At 42.5% G+C, this 19430-nt stretch overlaps 1 protein-coding gene across 5 annotated transcripts in view; it reads right to left on the reverse strand.

Moving 5' to 3' along the window:
* wdfy3 (WD repeat and FYVE domain containing 3) overlaps positions 1–19430 on the reverse strand; it is a 129733-nt gene that overhangs the window by 16155 nt on the left and 94148 nt on the right. For 3 of the 5 annotated variants that reach the window (XM_085426451.1, XM_085426449.1, XM_085426448.1), the window contains exons 31-44: positions 18095–18291; positions 17149–17283; positions 16390–16569; positions 15708–15941; positions 15511–15610; positions 14419–14579; positions 12760–12989; positions 11534–11643; positions 10703–10885; positions 7973–8130; positions 7794–7871; positions 6777–7007; positions 827–995; positions 115–278 (exon numbers count right to left, since the gene is read on the reverse strand). In XM_085426451.1, coding sequence (XP_085282577.1) covers positions 115–278; positions 827–995; positions 6777–7007; positions 7794–7871; positions 7973–8130; positions 10703–10885; positions 11534–11643; positions 12760–12989; positions 14419–14579; positions 15511–15610; positions 15708–15941; positions 16390–16569; positions 17149–17283; positions 18095–18291 — 2330 coding nt within the window. The remainder of the gene's footprint in view (positions 1–114; positions 279–826; positions 996–6776; positions 7008–7793; positions 7872–7972; positions 8131–10702; positions 10886–11533; positions 11644–12759; positions 12990–14418; positions 14580–15510; positions 15611–15707; positions 15942–16389; positions 16570–17148; positions 17284–18094; positions 18292–19430) is intronic. The other 2 variants (XM_085426452.1, XM_085426450.1) reach the window with 1 other exon arrangement.

Genomic DNA, 19430 nt, shown 5'->3' on the forward strand with positions numbered 1-19430 from the left:
GTATTTGGCTGAAATGCGCCACCTGCAGCACAGGAATCGCTCAGGTGTAAAACACTATGATTCTACTACTATGTTAATTATCCAGTCATATCTATGTGCTTCCCTCGGACTGACCTTCTCTCCCTCCTCCAGGAGTCTCAGCAGGGACGTGTTGTCAGTCTTCTGCTCCTCTTCGGGGCCTCCTGACTCTAATAGCTGCTCCTGAAGCTGGTCCTGACTGTCCTCATCTGCACCGTCCGCTGTGGACCGAGACCTCTTCAGTGGAGCCTTCACCAGGCCTGAGGAGCACAGTGCAAACACAGTGTTACATACAGGCAACACCTCCTTAGTATTTAGTATTTAGTATTTATTTATTTATTGTCATTGTCAAGAACAATGAAATTGCGTTTGGGGCTTCCATACAACCCAAAAAAAAAGAAGAAAATAATAAATACCCCTTAAAACCCAAGTGTACATATTTAACCCAGTGTGACTCCAATGCAATAAGACAATCCTTAGCAATAATGTTCGTAGAAATTCAGACAAAGACCTGAGAAACATGACAAAATACAACAATGCAACCCATTCAATATTATTGTACTGTGAGATATGATATCAGATATGATAGTTATCTATTTAAGAAAGGGGGGGGGGGGGGGGGGGGGCAGGAGGGGGAAGAGAATAAAGATATGATGCACTTAAGATAGAAACGAATCAGCCCACAGAGAAGGACAGAACTCCTGAATCCATTCAGAAGATGAAACACTAGAAAGGAAGGCCAAATGAGGATTTCTCTGAATCTTACTCTACGTCTAACAGCATCAGTGCCACAGTGCCGTCTCTTTACCTTTGACTTTAGCGATGGTGTCCTCTCCGTGCTCCAGCTCTTGGTGCGTGGTCTCTCCCTCGGTGCTGTGCTCTACAGAGTGCTGGTACATGCCGGGGTTTCCGGACAGCAAACGCATGAAATACTCCTTACTGTCGTAGCTGATGGCGCGGCGGTAACGCAGAGGTTTCTGGGGAGGAGAGGAGGAGGTGAGACCATGTAGCACTGCATGACTCAACTTTGATTAGACTTAAAAAATTTGGCTTTGTCAGCGTCAAAACACAAAACACATGCTTCAGTTAGTTATTCTTCATCTTTATATTCTATGGATCAAAATAAAAGGTCGATATATTGACGAAGCCTTGCACGGCTCCTGTGTGACGCTGCAAGAATTTCAGTGAGAGGAGCATCACACAGGGCAGAAACTTGCTGCAATAGCGCAGTGAAGTGGTGACGTGGTTCAGCCTGTGCTGTATTTCAGATTTCACACCCACAGGCAGCCTGCTTCATTCTTGCACTCCCAGAGTTAAAGCCAAATGCACTGGTACCATGTTATTCATGTTGTCACACCCTGTCCACAGACACACAGGTGGGCATTTGAATATCTGCCCGAGTCACCTTTGTGGTAGTTCCTGGTACTGCGCATCCCCTGGACCACATTTTGGCATGACCACACACACACACACACACACACACACACACACACACACACACACACACACACACACACACACACACACACACACACGGTTTAAAACAACATGTATGTTACGCTCATGCAGTCACAGCAAGCATCAGTGGGGGCCAAACAGGATTTTCCAGAAGGTACCTGAATACAGTCAAAGACCCCAACCAGAGGTGAGGAATCAAGGGGCACCAGAGGGGGACAGGAGTGCTGAAGAAGGTAAAGACACGCAGGATATGGCCATTTAATATCTCACACGGGAAGTTTTTCAATTAAGCAACCAAACAGCTCAAAGCCACATGATCCTACATGATCCTCTTATTTTCATGCTAAAGTCTGGAGAGGCTAATTAAATGTAAAAAAAGAACATTTTTAGATTTTAATTGGGAGAAATATTTACAAGGTTTGAGTCCAAATTTGAGCCAAATTTCAACACCAGAACTTTTGCAAAGGAAGTTTATGTTTCCTTTTGTCAAAGAATTGATATGGCAGATTTATAGTTTTTTTGCTGTTTCTCTTCTAATTTTTTTATGTCACATCAATATGTAAAAAAGAAGAAAATAGTGGAAGAAATAATTGAAAAGTGTGTGTTTGGTCGAGTTTTATCATCCATTCAAAGTTAGTGGCTTCTTCTATTCCAACCATACGTACAACTACAGAGGGGCTAATTCAGCACCATTCATGTGAGATACACGACCAGCTTCACATTTAATGGTTTTTCTTTATTTTCATGATTATTTACATTCACATTCAAAGTTTTAGCAATTTTCTGGACTGACTGACCTTGAACTTCTTAAAGTAATGATGAACTGTTGTTTCTCTTTACTTAGCTGACTGGTTCCTGCCATAATATAAATTCTAACATTTGTCAAATAGGGACTTCTAGACGTCTGCACAACACGACTGATGGTACCAACTTCATTAAGAAGGCGAGAAACTCCACAAATGAAGCCTGACAGGCACAGCTGTGACGTGAAACCATTTCAGGTGACGACATCATGAAGCTCATTGAGAGAAAGTCGAGGGTTTGTAGAAGCAAAGGAAAGCGTGGCTACTTTGGGGAATCTTAAATATAAAACACATTTAAAGTTATTTATCAATTGTTTTCTTTGCTACATAATTGCATATATCTTGCTTCATATATTTGATGTCTTAAGTTTGTATCTACAGTGAAGAAAGTAGTAAAAATAAAGAAAAACCATTAAATGAGAAGGTGTGTCCAAAGTTTTCACTAGTAGTGAATATAAAAGACTGAAATTTTGACTTAATTTTCTATTTATTTTTTTTCACTGATTATTTTTTATTATATGTTACTAAAGAGGACAGGAAAGGACAGGAATGCTGGAATTTTACTGCAGAGCACTGAAAAATGTGTTTTTCTAGTTAAAGTTTAGCTTTTTCCTCCCTGATGTCCTTTCTCTTCTTTGTCCTCTCACACTCAACTGTGACGATCTGTTGGAGGTTTTTCCTGTTAAAAGGGAGTTCTTCTTTTCCACTGCCACCACACGCTGCTCATAGTGATGGTCTAACTGTTAGGGTTCTCTCTGTACTGTAGAGGCTGCGCCTCGCTATATAAAGCAACTTGAGATGACTGTTGTTGTGAACTGGAACTGTCTAATGAGAAGTGAACTAAATTAAACCACGGGGTCATTAAATTAGCTTTATGTGTTTTTGGTTGTTCCTAACAAGAACATTTAAGTGGAATCAAATGGAAAAATCTTCAGTGTGGGGGGCGTGTCCTCCAATAATGGCCAAACAAGGCAGGCAAGCCAAAACAAATGAGCTCCAACGCTTAAAGTGAAAACGGCAAGCAATGGTATTCAAGTCCATGGCACAAGAACGGGGCTTTATCAAGCTGCAACTGCTCCTCGAGCATGATTAAATTATACATTAGCAACCAAGCCGCGGGGAATTTGGACTTAATTAAATTCTTTCCAGAAGGCATCAAAGGAGACTCTTCATAAAGTGTTCATGAACTCTTAATCTGAACTCCTAAAGGGCATCTTCAGGAACAGGGAGGTTTGTTTTTTATGCGCGTAGTTTCCATTTGAGCACTGCTGGATGATTTCATCTTTTGAGGGTCACACCAAGCCAGTCAACTCAAAGCTTGAATGTCGAAACAGAAAAAGGTTTAAAAAAAAAACAAAAAACTGGGAATCCCTGAAGCGTTCTCTGAATCTTCATGACCAAATAAATTATTGTGGAGTGGAGAGAGGCACCCGCGAGCAAACAGAGAGGAGGGATTGTTTGTAGAGCAAACAAAGCTAAATGTGTCTCAGTGATAGGGAGAGTGAGCCACCGGCTGTGTCACTGCCTCACAGGGCAGCGATGAGCTCATCCTACAGCTCTATTTAAGGAGTGTTTGCTGCTCTGCAGGGGATTGGCTGAAGTTACAGACACCAAGAAGGACATTTTCAATTCAATTCAAAAAGAAACAAACTGGATTTCTTTGCCATGTTTTATTGAAAATGCTTAAAATACTTTCTTTGCCATGTGTTCAAACAAATGCTCGTGCCAGTCCAACTGTGAGATTCAGTTTCAGCTAGAGCTGGGCGATATGAGATTTTTTCATATCACGATATGTTTTTTTCATTTCAGGCGATAACGATATCTATCACGATATAAGCCAAATAACTATATTTGTAAGATTTAAATGTGCCGTTGCTCACAAGTAAAATGTGAAATAATCAGCAGCTTGTTTTTATTTAAATATTTATTTCCCATAATAAGTTCAACAGGGTAGATGTACTTAAGGAACATGAGACTTTTTCAGATAAATAAAGGCAAATATTGCAAACTACACAAAAGGCAGCCGCTAAAGCGTTTAAGTTTCAAAACAGAACAAACAAAAACAGACTAAATTGTCAATTCCACTTAGAAACAAAATATTAATTCTAAAAATAAATCTTAGTTTGTTTTACAGAAGAACAGACAAAACTGACTAACTTTTGTCAATATCAAATAAACTGAGAACTAAAAGGAAATTCTCAATCTCTCCTTGTTGTATAGCTGAGCTTTTCAAACAGTTTTAACAGTTACTTTAGTCTGACAAAAGCCGAATGACGAATTAGCGCTTCCAGTCAGAGACTGAGGCTACGTCCACACGTACACGGGTGTTTTTGAAAACGGAGATTTTCCGTTTCCGTTTTAAAAAATAATCCCGTCCACACATAAAGGCAGAAATGAAGGAAAACGCTGCTATGAACATGCCAAAGCAGCAGGTGGCGCTAGATTCCTAACCGTGCAGAAATGTTGGCCAATCAGAAGTCTAGAAGCCTCGGTGGGAAAAAGTAAACAAAGCTGGGGCATAGAAGCAGACCCGAGTCGTATGTGTGGACGGACAGTAACTGTGTGTATATGTAAGCATTTAAACACTGCAGAGTAGAATTAACAGTATTGTAGAAATTCATTTCACCGAAACAATAACGTGGCGCACAGTGTGACGCATGCACCAGTTTATTGTATTTCCAGACTTGCTTTCGGCACAATTTACAGTGCACGCTACTCTGTTTTTTGTCAGACTTGAAATAGCCGAAATACCTTCACACTACGGAACTTCTATGGCTCTTCCGTTCGACAATCTCTCCGGCATTGGAACCGTCATCTGTTTTCTCTTCGGTCACGCTCGGTAGATTTTTCTAGTCGGCACACTCATTTCCTCCATTACGCGCTGGCTCCATTACCCAGGGCAGCTGTGGCTACAACCGTAGCTTGCCTCCACCAGTGTATGAATGTGAGAGTGAATGAATAGTGGCATTGTAAAGCGCTTTGGGTGCCTTGAAAAGCGCTATATAAATCCAATCCATTATTATTATTATTATTATTATTACCCACTGCCTGCTTCCCAAACAAACACACGTGCGGCTTGGCACTTGTGCTGTACGTAACAAGTCACGCGACGTGACGCTGCGGCTGTGATTGGTTCGGCTCTGCGCTACTTAGTTTGGATTGGCTGACCTTATTTTTTTACTTTTTTTTTATTTTAAGAGGACAAGAGCGGCGAAGTCTATCGCGATAGCTTAATTTCTCTATCGAGTAAAAGTTATATCGCGATACATATCGTTATCGTTCTATCGCCCAGCTCTAGTTTCAGCCTCTTCTCTTTGATATTGTTTCACTTTGGCTGCATTTCACTTTGGTGTCCTTTGTTATGCTTTCGGCTGCTTAGTTGACACACTTGTTGAATTTGTGCACATGGACTTGCACTACTGTCGGTGAACGTCTGGAAGTATGGGTGTTTTCACACCTATAGTTTATTCTGATCTGAATCAGTTGATCAGTTTGTAAACTTTTGGCTTTTCCCTGTTATTTTATTTGTTTCCACACAGAGAAAAATTCAAACTCCACACGAACCAAAACACTTCACTACAAACCAAGAAACCAAGTGAGAATGTTCAGTCTGTCTCATTCGCCAGATGTGTTTGGGGCGGGAGCAACAAAAGTAGAAACGGGAAAATGTTTATCTACATCAGGGGTGGGAACTCCAGGCCTCGAGTGCCGGTGTCCTGCAGGTTTTAGATCACCCTGGGTCAACACGCCTGAATCACATGATTAGTTCATTACCAGGCCTCTGGAGAACTTCAGGACATGTTGAGGAGGTAATTTAACCATTTAAATCAGCTGTGTTGGTTCAAGGACACATCTAAGACCTGCAGGACACCGGCCCTCGAGGCCTGGAGTTCCCCACCCCTGATCTACATCAATGGTGTCTGTGTGGAGAGGATCCCAGTAACTCCAAACCTGCTCAGGGAGCTTCATGGTATGGGTTTCCATGGCAGAGGCATGTGTAGTGTGTAGGTGCCCCAGGTCTTTTTGTGTATGTAAATGTAACCTTTGGATTTAAAAAGGGAAGAAAATGCTGACGTGCTTTAAACCAAGTATTTAAGTCTATTTAAAAAATGACTTTACTGCACATTTGATTTATGACCCCAACACTTTCTCGATAGTATTACAGTCAGTAGTTTGTTGACAGCGACAGTCTAAACGCTTAACCTCAGGCTTAAAAATAGAAACACAAACCATGGGCGACATTACGCTGGCTGGATGCCTCTCTTTACGGTATTGTCATATTTAATTTGCATCTCTGTCTCGTAATTAAACTGGAGAAAACTGAGATATTATGGAGCCAGAGGTTTTCTCCTGGGTGTAAAAAAGGTGCAGTTTAGATTTTAATTCGTCTTGCTAATGTCATTCCTCAAATGAATATTTACCACGAGTCCTTTCATATCTGCTAAAGTCCTGGAGGGGTTTGTAGGAACGTGTGAATGCCGATTTAAAGCAGAGTACCTGTGCTGAGTTGGTGTTGGTCTCCGTCTCTGGGACGTACGGGTAGTGGATGTAAAACATGTCATTGCGGACCATCTTCTTCCTCATTCGGCAGGGCCCCTCCGTCATTTCCAGCATAAACTTGTCCAAGTGGGAGCCGATTGGCGGGCCCCAGAGGCCTCGTTCACGCAGCAGCTCGTATTCGATGGATGCCCACTCCTCCGTCACGTACTTGAGGGCATTCTGCTGCCGCTGCGAGACGGAGAGGATGGACGAAGCAAGAGTGCGGTGAGTCACTTGAAAAAATACTGCTATGAATTATAAATGTCACGACTGCAACACTGGGCTGTGAAATGTAGCCGTCCAGAGTTTCTGTGTGGTCCTGCAGTCACATCAGACTGCACTGTTAGAGCACACTGGTTTGTGCTGACGCTGATCACAGAAATAACTTAAGGAAACTTTACAAAAATAAACTTTGTGCAAAGTTGTTCTTAACTTTTGCACAGGACCAACAGAAAGTTCCCACCTGGTAACCACATGTATGGATGCAGGATCTGTGTGATCACAGCTTAAAACCATCCAGGATGAGTACAAACACTAGCAAGCATGAGTGCAAGGCTGTTATAGCTAAATTCGATGTGTTTGTGCATTTACAGAAACTAATAAAATAACTTAAAGCCTTCAGTTTTAGTTTTTCATCACATTTGCCTTTACAACAAGCACATCTGCTGAATGTTTACTGAGAACAGGAGGGCAGCGTGGCTGTGAGTCACAACTTTTTACAGCTGTTCTGAACTTTGTAAGTTGCTCATTGTGCAATAACTGAAAAGACAGACACAAACTGTGAAAACAATAAAGTAAAAACAAAAACTACAAGAAGAAAATCACCTGTGAAAACTAGCTGAAGAGAAATCCAAAACAAAACTTACATCTGAACTCGTTTCCATATGAAACACTGTCATTTATTTATTCAGTAGCCTAGGAGTTACTGCACCTTACATTTTGTATGCAACCTTAATGGGAGATGAGATGCACTACCTCTTGATATTCCTTGTACTGCATGGCCACCAAGTCCCGGACAACAGCGATGTGTGTGAACATCCACTGGAAAGTCTCCTGTGGACCAGAAATACAAGCTTGTATTTGAAGCGCTCAGACTCAGAGAGTACACGTAAGTAAGAAATCGTGTGTATGTGTGCTTGTTGTTTTCCGTGTACCTGTGCAGACAGGCTGTTCTTATTCAGGCTGTTCTCCTTCTTGTTGCGCCGGACGCCGGTCAGCTTGGAGAGGCCGAAGCCGCTGCTGACTCTGGACAGTTTGGACTGAGTCGCTGGTGCCACTGCTTCCCCACGACTGATGTACTTTTTCTCATGAACTGATTGGCAGAAAAGAGAAAAGTACATTCAGTTTTTTTAACCTTGTGGTTATCTTAACAGTCTGCTGTTTACAGTAAAAGAAAACATGTAAGTCGATGACAGAGGGTGTTAATGCAATTTTATTACTTAAGTTAATCTGTAAAATTCGTGCTTAGTCTCTGTGCTCCAAAGGAAAAATGCACATTCCCTGATAGGAATGATGCAACAAAAATCTCCTTCCTCAGTTTGATGACTGTAGCTGCCCACAAAAAAAAAAAAATCAGACTCAAATTGGTAACGGAGAACGTTTGCCTTCAAAGTAAAAGTTGCACCACACTTTCCACAGCTTCACTGCCACACTACAGCGAGCAGCCTGCAAGTGTTTGCGGATAAGTCTGTGTCTTCCATGCAAAATACAGGCAACTGTGGCAAACAAAGTCATTGCACGAGGTTTCTGGTGCAGCACTGTAGACTTCTTAGCCACTTCTTTCACCCACTGACTGCCGACAACCTCCAACAACCACTCACCAGCTGGTTCCTGAATACACATTTTCCTCTCTCTCTCAGTCTGTGGGGCTGAGGCCTGACCTGCACTGAAGCCAGTGAAAAGCAGAGGTTTCTCTTCTTCTACACAAAACAGATGTTCGACAATAACTGTAGAAAATCTGAAAAGTCTGAACTACTTTGATCTGCTGTGGGTTCACAGTTTTGGGCATGTTTCACAACCACAGCTCTGTGATGCAGAAGTTCAGCTTTCCCAGCAAGAGCACAACTTACTCGGGATGTCTCCAAGATTTAACTAACACAGAAGGTAAAGGGGATTTTGTGAGACAGAACAAGTATTTACAAATTTTAATTTAATCATATCTTCTCTCAAAAATAATGCTCCTTCTACCACAGATATTTCATAAGTGCTTAGCAAAGGAAAAACATCTTAGGGCCTTTTCTACAAATTCAAAGAGAACTTCTAACAACATCTGGTTGCCTGCCAAAGAGCCTGGATCAGCAGTAGTGATGGGATTTCCGGCTCTTTTTAGAGATCCGGCTCTTTCGGTTCGGCTCACTAAAAAGAGCCGGCTCTTTCGGCTCCGAACCGGCTCTTCAGGTTGTTTTGTTGCTTTAATTAATTTATTATTAACAATAATATAAAATTATGCACAAAAGGAATTACTAACGTAAAAACAAGTGGTTTTATTTATATATGTTTATATATAAATATATGCGGTGGCCCCTAGAGACAAAACACGTACAAACTCCAAAACACATTTCTAGCATTAACTGAACTTCCAAAGCAGAGCTACTAGATCACTTAAATTACACAATTGAAAGCATGTGTGTATTGTTTGTGTATTTATACACAGGCACTCATATATATATTCAAATAATTTAAAAAAAAGTTCATTTACCTGTTATTACCACACACCAAATCCGGTCGTTGGTACTTGCTGGCTTGTGTAGCCACAAGATAACAAAGGCTCAACACTGCGCCCAGCATCCTGGAGCACTTCTGTTGTCTTTTGTACGTGTTTTGAGTTTTTATGTGCTTCTGAGTTTTTATATGCTTCTGAGTTTTTACGTGCTTCGGAGTTTGTACGTGTTTTTACGTGTTTTGGAGTTTTTACGTGTTTTGGAGTTTGTACGTGTTTTGGAGTTTGTACGTGTTTTTACGTGTTTTGGAGTTTGTACATGCTTCAGAGTTCGTACGTGATTTGAAGTTTGTATGTGCTTTGTCTCTAGGGGCCACCGTAAATATACTTTTATTTATTCACTCCACATAAAATGTAATAAATAAATCATATAATACAAAAATCAACTATTCACATTTCAACTTTTAACTATTTAAATTTTCAGCTTTTTCCTTTCACAAATTTAAAGTGAAAAGAACACAAAACACTGCAAACCACAACACAATTAAATATAAATTATAATATGAAAACTAAAAGAACATGCACATTCTCTGTCATATGGACCTGCATGAATAAACTTTCTCAATCCTTTATCATCTGCAACCGAAAATAGTTGTGGATGATTACTATACCTTTCTAATGTTGTTGTCCCTGCCTCTCTTTCTCTCTCTCTGGCTCTGTTCCTGTGCTACTGAGTGTAACTACCGCCCCTCCCCCCTCTGCCCAGCGTAAAGCACAAGGCTCGCGTGCAGAGTGAAGCGGAAAAAAAGTGCGAGAGAGAGAGAGAAAGAAAAAAAAAAAAAAAACCCACGTGACGGCTCGCGATAAGGAGCCGGCTCGCGTCGTTCACGTCAAAGAGCCGGCTCTAAGAGCCATTTCGTTCGCGAACGACCCATCACTAATCAGCAGACGAGTCAAAACTTGGCTGGTGGATGACAGTCATTTACCAATCTGCTTACATAAGCAATAGCTTAGCTAAAAAGACAGCAGATCAGAAAATAACAAGCTCTGTCTGCAGGGGGTTACTTTATTTTGTCAAACAAAAAGAGGCTGACCTAGTTATCTCAAGGTTGCATGAGCAACACTCAGCTACTCAAAGCAGAGAAAAACAAAAAGTGAGCTAAAGTAGGCAGCAGAAAGACTGCGTGCTTATTCCTCTGCATGTGTTTTTCACAGTGTTACTGACCCAGGTGGTTCTGCCAGCTCTTCAGGGCCGGCTCTTCCAAAGCGGGACGGGCTGTGGCGATGTCCACGTGTCCTCTGTCATTGCAGGGCAGAGACACTTTGAAGATGTCCTCCAGCATCTGGCGCTTGCTGTGCATCAGCTCCGTCCACACACGGTTCACCGCCTTCAGCAGGAGCTGCCGCCCTGCAGAGGAACCACGATAATGAGTTTTCCTGTCTGTTTTTGTGCAGAGCAGTTGTAAAATTCCTTTGCAACACATAAAATATTCATTAAGCTCTCCCTCCATCTCTGTCTGTAATTCACCCACATTCACCTCCCCCACAAGCACAGAACAGAACATCTAAGCACATGCCGCACCACAACATACAAAAATACAAGCGTTACACCTCAGCGACTTTCTGGGTTATTTTCACAGCTGATATATGAAGACGAGTGTTTCTAAGGCAAGAACAAACTCATTGGACTTTAAAATTACGAGTGAGGGGACTGATTGATGGTAAAACAACTGCAGGAGACGTCGCTCTTTCAGACAGATCTCTAAACCACTCAGGTTATTTTTGCACTCCTCGCATTTTCTCGTATCCTCTAATTTCTATTGTGTATCTTTAACTGTTCATGATCATCTGTTTTGCTTGTCATTTAAATACTCCAAATCACTGTTAATCATAGCTGGGCCTAAATGATTTATAAAGTGTAAATAAACTGAAGTTATTCTGTTATATAGAGGATGTGCCACACAAGAAAGTGACAACAGTATCTGGGCAGAGGTCATCAGGGTCAGAGTGGCTCTGCACGCAGTCAAACACACTTAAACACACGAATCTGTCTCACCCTCGCTGACGTCGTGGCTGTGCGTGGTGTCAGACTCGTTCTCCGCGGGCATCATGACGTGCCAGGTCGTCATCCTGGCCTCCGCCTCCAAACCGAAGCCGTCCACACTACTGCACACAAACACACACACAGGAGCTGAGTACCATGCTGCCCTGCATAGAACTGAGAGGAGGGTTTGATTATTTGGCTTCTCCACGGCAAACAGGTCTGATCTCTGCAGTCAAACACAGCGCTGTGTTAGAGAAGGTTGTGTTCACCACATGGCTGGACATCCAGTCTGTCCACACCTGCTGCTGTGTGAGGAAAGAAATGTTGTTTTTTTCCCCAGAACCAGATACATCCCCTGCTATCACAATCCACCAGCATGTGAGCAAACCTGACAAAGTCCAGGTTTCAGAAAATAAACATAAGGAGGTGTGACCCAGCGGTAATTAGTTATACAAACATTCCTGCGAGGGAGACTCAGATAATCTCACCGAGTTTAACTACAAGAACGGCAAAACAGTAAACAAAATAAACACACGATGCAAACTTTTCTTCTGTGCAGAAAAAAAAGGACAATGATTTGTGTTTTTTCTGTTTTCTAACCCTTTACATCATTGTCCTTTGCAAACAGAAGTTGTGACATAACCATAGAAAACGTGTTTGTTGATTATTTATTCCATGCCTAGCTCTTCTGTTTTATCAGGACATGTGGACAATCCAGAGCTCTTCTGCACTATGAAATCTGTTGAACACCTTTAAGTGTGATTCTGAAAACATGCTAAACACTCCTATTTACAGTTTATTTAAAACAAAAACCAGCTTTTAAATCAAAGCATCCAAATAAAGTACCATCTGTGCACAGTGGCCACAACCAGCACAGCTTTAAGAGCTACGGCAGCACAGATAAAGCAATCAGCGCAACAAACTGGCAAAGCAACATTTCACTAAAGCCCTTCATTAACATGTCTTAATGCATCTCATCTATGTGTGTGTTTACAACCCAAGAATATTATTACTTTTGACCTTTTTCTTTACAGGATTTACCACTGAAGTATATTATTACTCAGCCTAATACATATTGAAAGAATGATACAGGAAAGAAAATTTAGTTCAACGTATGAATAATCAATATCAGAGTGTCTACACACACAGCACCTGCTGGTGTGATAGATGCACTTCTATAGTCTGTTGCTATTAATCAAAGTAAAAAGCCTACAGCAGCCTCCATGTAAAGAACGTACCTCCCGCTGTGCAGGCAGATGAAGCAGTGAGCTAGGCAGGCCACAAAGTCCTGGTCGTGGTTGCCTGGCCCGAGCACCAGGTTGCGGTTGACGGTCAGGACCCGCAGGGCATCCAGCAGGGCCACCTGCTGTGCTACCGTCTTGTGGGGTCGGCAGAGCTGGTAGAGCACCGTCCGGTTCAGACAGTGGTAGATAGTGTCGAGAGAAAGTCCCTGCGAACGCCTCTTAGACTGGAGAATTTGGAGCGGGAGGAAAACAAGCGAGAAGCAGTTATGGCTGTTTAATGCTATGAAGTGCATGTGAATAAAGCTGCTGACGAAATATTTCTGCAGGAGGAGATTTGTGTTTGTAACGGGGCTACACTGAGTTAGGAATGCAGAGGATTGTGAACGTAGCTTTAGTATTGGAATGCTGCTTAAGGGCCTCAAAGGGCCTTATTTGAAAAGTCTGCTATTTATAAACATGTGTTTAGACTTTAAATCAATACTCTGCATGTTCATACTCAAGTGTGCTCTAACAGTACGCTCCAGATTTTGGAGCTTCCTGTTTTGTGTTAAAGCAAAACTGTGAGAAAACCAGTTTTAAGCCCGAAACAGAAGAAGTCTTAAAAATTGAAAATGAATATTATTTACATAGAAAACCTCTTTTCTAGTCTTACAGACAAATACATTTGGGACTGTTGGAATAAACTGGAGCACCTGGTGTTCACTCACACACCTGCAGGAAGTACCACACCGTGCCACCCATCACACATCTTTTCCTTTTAATCGACCACTTTGTTAAGGAGCAACTCCAGCTGGAGTTACTCCAGAGAAAACTGAGTAGAAAGTGGGTACATTTCAAAATGACTGACGAAATCAATAACAAATATATTCCAGTTCCAAACTGTGCGCCTCAGGATGAAATGGATGGCCATCGAATCCACTGAGGGATATTTCCAGGATTCAGGGACTGCATTATGGCTCGAAAAATGAATTACTGAAAATAATCTGCTTATCTTCTCAGCTGCACAGCAATGTGTACACAAACCACCGCAAAAAAGGGAAGACAAAGTCCATGCACGACTCATTTTACTACGTTGCTAAAAGCATTTCCATGTAAGCATACGCATGGGGTACCACTGCAACCCTTATTTAGAATAACAAAACAAAGAAACTGAATCTAATAAGCAGCAAATATAAGAAACACACCTCAGCAGCCAAATCTCATTCTGTGCCCATCTCATACAAAAATGAGGCCTGCAGGACCCCGTCTATCTGATTTGCTCCAGCATCACTTTGCACTGGTTGCATTAACTGCAAGACGACTAAAGGACTGTTTTCCTTCTTATTCCAGTTCAGGCGTCACAGACGCCGTCTCTCTGCCTCCGGCCTCTTCAGGAAAATGTCAGTCTGACAATGCAGGCTGCTCCCAACAATACAGGATTTACATTATGCTGTGTTTGTGAATCTAATGACTATTAAATGTGTGTACAAACCAGACAAAATACTAGTGCCTCCAGCTACACAATGTGAGTACATAAAGGGAGGACGTACGCTGCCTTAGACAGACAGAGACTTTCCGTTTGTATAACATCTGAAAACACTGGATTTATTTGGGTGAATCTACATTTTGGACCATCAGCTGACCAAAAACAGCCTGAGGTCATTTTGCTTGTACCTGTCCAATGAGCTGCACGATGAAGTCCACCACCAGCTTGGAGTCCTTGTTGAACATGCCCTGCCACAGCTTGTCCACCACCCGCTGGGTGAAGTAGAAGACGTTGTTGACCAAAATCTGATAACTGCCCCCGCTGCTGAGGGGCAACGAGGCATCTTCGCCTGGAGAGAGAGTCAGTCACACATCTGTTAGAGGGTTTCCAGATTATGATGGTGAATACCACCAAAATAGGAAAAAGAGTTTAAGAAGGCTCTCTGGTTTTTATTATTTCAGTTAACATTTTTTCACCCTTAGTTTTTATTAACTATGAGCTCACTGACACTGCCTGATGGAGGTGCAAGTGAAAACCTGGTTACACCTGCCAGCTACGCAGCTCAAAGTCTGTGTGACTTCTGATTGGTCCCATACGAGAATAGAGGAAGTGCATGCCTGGTGAATACACAGGACATGAGCGGGCGTCGCGCTGGTCTGTATTTCCAGGAGTAAGGAGGCCTCACGCTGCAAGCGTTTCCCCCTCATTACAGCAGAAACTGTTCGAGTGTAAAAACAGCAGCTTTTTAAAAATGCATTACATGATTGAACAAAACTAAGCATCTCACGCCTCTGCAAACAGATATTACCTTTGAGATTTAGCAGAACAGTGTGACGGGAATATGGGTTTTATTGATTATTTTGTGTTCTACTAAGGAAACAAAGAAAGGTAAGTGAGATGATTTTTGCTGTCTCACATTTTTTGAAGCGCACAGATTTTCTTTTCTTCCTCAGATAGATGCAGGACGATACTCTAAGCACAACAGAAACTCCTGAAGGTGCTTGCAGATCTCCGGCCTTCACATTGTGATTTGCTGACTCATGATGCCTCCATCACAGTTTTGTTCAAAGCCAAAGAAAGAGTTAAGCTGTCCTGCAGCATGCTTATGTACAAGAGCAGGATTTAAGCAATAAGAATGGACCTAATGAGCAGGGTGTCCGAACTAACTGTAGACTCCAGGGAAATAGGTGAGAAAATGCCATCAGTGATAGTGATGATACATTACACCCCTGCCTCTAGTTTGGAGGTGAGAGAAGGAACCAAAACTTTAGTCTGCTGACCTAGAAGGACATCAGCAGCCAGTAGATGCTCCATGACGCTGTCCAGGATGTTGGACTGAAACTCCTTCTGCTGAGTCCTGGTGGAGCGCTCCGGGGAAGCCTGAAAAAACCAACATAAAGGGAAAAGTAAGCAACAGCCATGTTAGAGTGTTTCCTATCCATGCATCTGGAATGTGGGTTCATGTCTGTGTTCTTACCTCCAGCAGCATATCAATGATGGGTGTCTGCTTGCTGGCTGGGGTCATGCAGAGGTTGTCCATGATCAGAACCCTCATGAAGTCAAAGACATATTTTTTGGCCGGGTGGTTGGTCAGGGACGTCTTGGAGCCCACGTTGCAGTATTCAGACTGGCTGCGGTTCATGCCAGAGTCCCCAGTGAAGGCCTTGAACTCTTCGGTGGGAGAACTCGCTTCATCGTCCAAATCACTGACCTACAAAGAATGTGACCTTTATCAAGATCATCTTTCATGAACAGATCATTGTTTCCTCCAAGTTCTTGCTGCTCTGACTTGTGGAAATCTTAGCCATAATTCAAAGGCTAGCACACTGCAGCTGTCCCCAAACACCTTTTATTGTGAGGAAACAAACTGGAGAGCAAGATAAGAGGGCCCATGGCTCAGAAGGGCAATAAGTTACAGTTTTACTGAGCCTGAAGGGATATTTACAGCGTACCTGTTGTGTGTTGATGGGACTACAAATCAGAACGTGTGATCACAGCAAATTAAACTCTACATTTTTGTGGAGAGGAAGATGAAACGCTACTAGTTAGATATTGGAGCAATTTTAGGTCAAGATTATTTTCACTGCAAGTTCTTCCCTTGTGCAGAATTTAATTTCTATTTCGAGTTGCTTAAGTGAAAAAATAAAGGACAGACTTACCATCTCAGAGTACGGTCTGATGTTGAAGGGAAAGACAGCGGCTGCCAGGGCACAGAGGAACTCTGGGCTGTGCCACATTGGTGCAAGGTCGGACACGTTGTGGTAAAGGTATCTAAAGAACTGCATGAGTGTTACTGGGTACTCCCTGAGCCAGGAACCTTCCTCCTCTGACTGCCAAGGCTGGAAAGAGACAAAAGATGCAACGCAATGAAACCTGGAGAAGAATTTCCATTAAAGTCTCAGCAGTTTAACAGTTCAAATCTCAGACTGATGCAAAAAATAAATAAAAAGTCTTTTCAGAGCAGTTATTGACACTAAGCCCACGGGCGGTCTAGTGAAGCTTCTCATGCAGGGGATGAGCGCGCTAAAGGTGTCGGGAGATTAGAAGAAAAACCTTCACAGAATCCAGACTGATCATAATCACATGTGAGTGCTTTTCAAGCTTGCTGTTAGGAACTGTTAAAACATGCACTTCTATGAAAAGGGCCTTGAATTTAATGAGCAAATAATGGCTTAAAAAGGTTCAACAATTATCCCAAAAGCTTTTTGTAGTCAAGTAGAAATCGCTGTGCAATCTTCCACTGTCTTTACACAAAAAACAAGCTTTGTGAAACTGGCTGCAGATTAATGTTCGTGTTTAGGAAACTACATTGGTAAAACACTTATTTAGAGCATGTGCTACTGTAGAGGAAGCAGGAAATGACCAAAAAAATAACAAAATCAAGAAACCAACGCGTCTGAAGGTTTAGAGGTTCTCACCAGGTTAAGCATGCTGCGCAGCATGGCCAGCAGCAGGAAAGCAGCCTCAGTGCAAACGCTATGGATGGAGGCCACCACCGTCCCACTGGATGCCGGCACGCCAAAGATGAAGGTCCAGATAGAGTCCAGATCAAACTGAGAGAACAAACACAGACACTGGGTTTGGGTCACACAGATACATGTAAATCTAATTAAACGAGTCCACTTTTGTATTTATTCATTAGCTGGTTTGACAGGTCAAATTCAGGTTTAAAAGTGAACCCATTATGCTCTTCCTCATTCAGCGTGGTAATCCCTGTGTTGCTTCTGCTGTCTTAGCTCTGTAAACCTTCTGTTTGAACAGGAGGTCGGTGGGGCAACAGAGGGCCGGCTGATTCAAAGCACTGGTCCTCTCACTGTTGGCTGGGTCCCACTGGTAAGATATAAAATGCATAACTGCAGAGTGGATGACCTGAGGGGGTACTCCATGGCCAAGTATGAGATAAATAAGGATAATTCTGAACTGTGAATCGTGCAAAGTTCCCTAAAGAGTCGGTCTATCCAGCCTGTGATGGTTATCCGAGTTCGGGTTAAAGGGGCAACCGTCTAAGCAGAGATGCTCAGACTTCCCTCTCCCTGCCCACCTCAAGCTCTTCTGGGGGGACAACGAGGCCTTCCAAAGGCCCAGAGACATAATCTCAATCTAACCCTCCACCACCTTTTTCTGTCTGAGAAACACGGCCTCAGACTTTGAAGTGCTTCTTCAATGAATTCAATGAAGTCCTGAGCAGCGACTCCAAGAATCCTCAATTCACTGACACTGTACTCTGACTTGAAGGTGCAGGGACTCTAAAAAGTCCAAGAATACAAATCTGGAGCTGGAAATGAGCAGCATAGGTCCACTTTAAGCCCTGAGGCTAACAAACGTGTTTAGTTATTATTATTAAAGAAGGTTGGGTATACTAACATGTACCTGCAGGCTGTCTGGGAGCTCGATGACAGGCTGCTGCAGGAAGAGAGCCATGAGCAGGAAGTAGAGTTCGGGTACGTTGGTGTGTTTGGGCAGCAGTGTCTGCAGAACAGGGAATCCTGGGAAATGGCAAGCGTCCCGGTTGATCTCCCGCAATGTGGAGCGCCCGCCGGCACTGCGACCCACGTTGAATCCTAAAAAGAAAGTTGAGAGAGTGAATGTTAAAAATAAAGCACAAAGGTAAAAGGGTGGCACCCTATGACTACTGCACCTGTAGGCAGCTCTACATGCAGGTTAGTGCCCACTTTTGGGTTTAATGAAGCAAAGCTATGAAGGAGATGGCTGCAGTAAAAATCCAGGACTAAACTAACACAATCAATCAAAGCCAAACAGATTTGTTACACTAAAAGAAAAACTCCAAATCTGAATAAAACTAAGGACTTCTACCTGATAGCGCTCATTCTGTTAGAGCAAGTCTCTAATGGGGAGTTTCCAGAGCTAAAGCAATGGTTCTCAACCTGGATGTTTGCAGGAGTGTTATGGTGTAATAAATACAAATAAAAGACCGAAGTAGGGCTGGGCCATATTATACCATTCCCATATCGCGATAGAATATGGGTAAAACGTGCATGCGCAGTGCCTTTGTTTTCATACGCACATGGCCGAAAAAGCATGGCGGCAACGGAGAATGAGAATGGAGAAGGCGGATCGTTGAGTGAAACGGATGAACCAGAATAGGTTTGTGAAAATGGTGCCACTTCAGTGATGTGGAACTGGTTTGGTGTTTGTCCGTCAGATCGTTCAGGTCCCAAAGTCAAACGAACACTGCAGCGTCACTGAGAGTTAAAAACTGTCTAAATTCTTTCATCTTTAATAAAACGATCAGCATTGCTGCTTTACCAGGTGTAACTATGAAGTTTAGCATCCAGGCATCCATGAAAACAGAATTTATTACATTTAACGGAGTTAGAAGTTAGCAGGAGGTTAGCGGAAGTTAGCTCGCTAGTTACCTCAGCATGATATAGCATGTTCTGACTGAGAGATTTCTGAAAAAATTCAAACGTACAGCTCTGCTATCACTTCCAACATAAATGAAGACAGGAAACTAAACAGCAGTGACGTTTGTAGGGTTACTGAAGTTTGGCTAGCTGGTATATAATGATGTGCTACGTGATCGCTAGCGACTCAGCTATGTTAGCATAACATAAACAGTGAAGCTGGAGGATGAACGCTAACACTTTTCCACTCGATAAAAGTTAACGTGAATGTTCCTGATGGTTAGAGACAAATACAGTCGCATGGCAGGATGCTGTAAACGGACCAAACTTCAGTC

This window comes from Rhamphochromis longiceps, linkage group LG12 (genome assembly GCF_057381845.1).
Source record: "Rhamphochromis longiceps isolate RC_006_pf linkage group LG12, R_longiceps_female_GT1.1, whole genome shotgun sequence".
In the NCBI taxonomy this organism is placed as follows: domain Eukaryota; kingdom Metazoa; phylum Chordata; class Actinopteri; order Cichliformes; family Cichlidae; genus Rhamphochromis; species Rhamphochromis longiceps.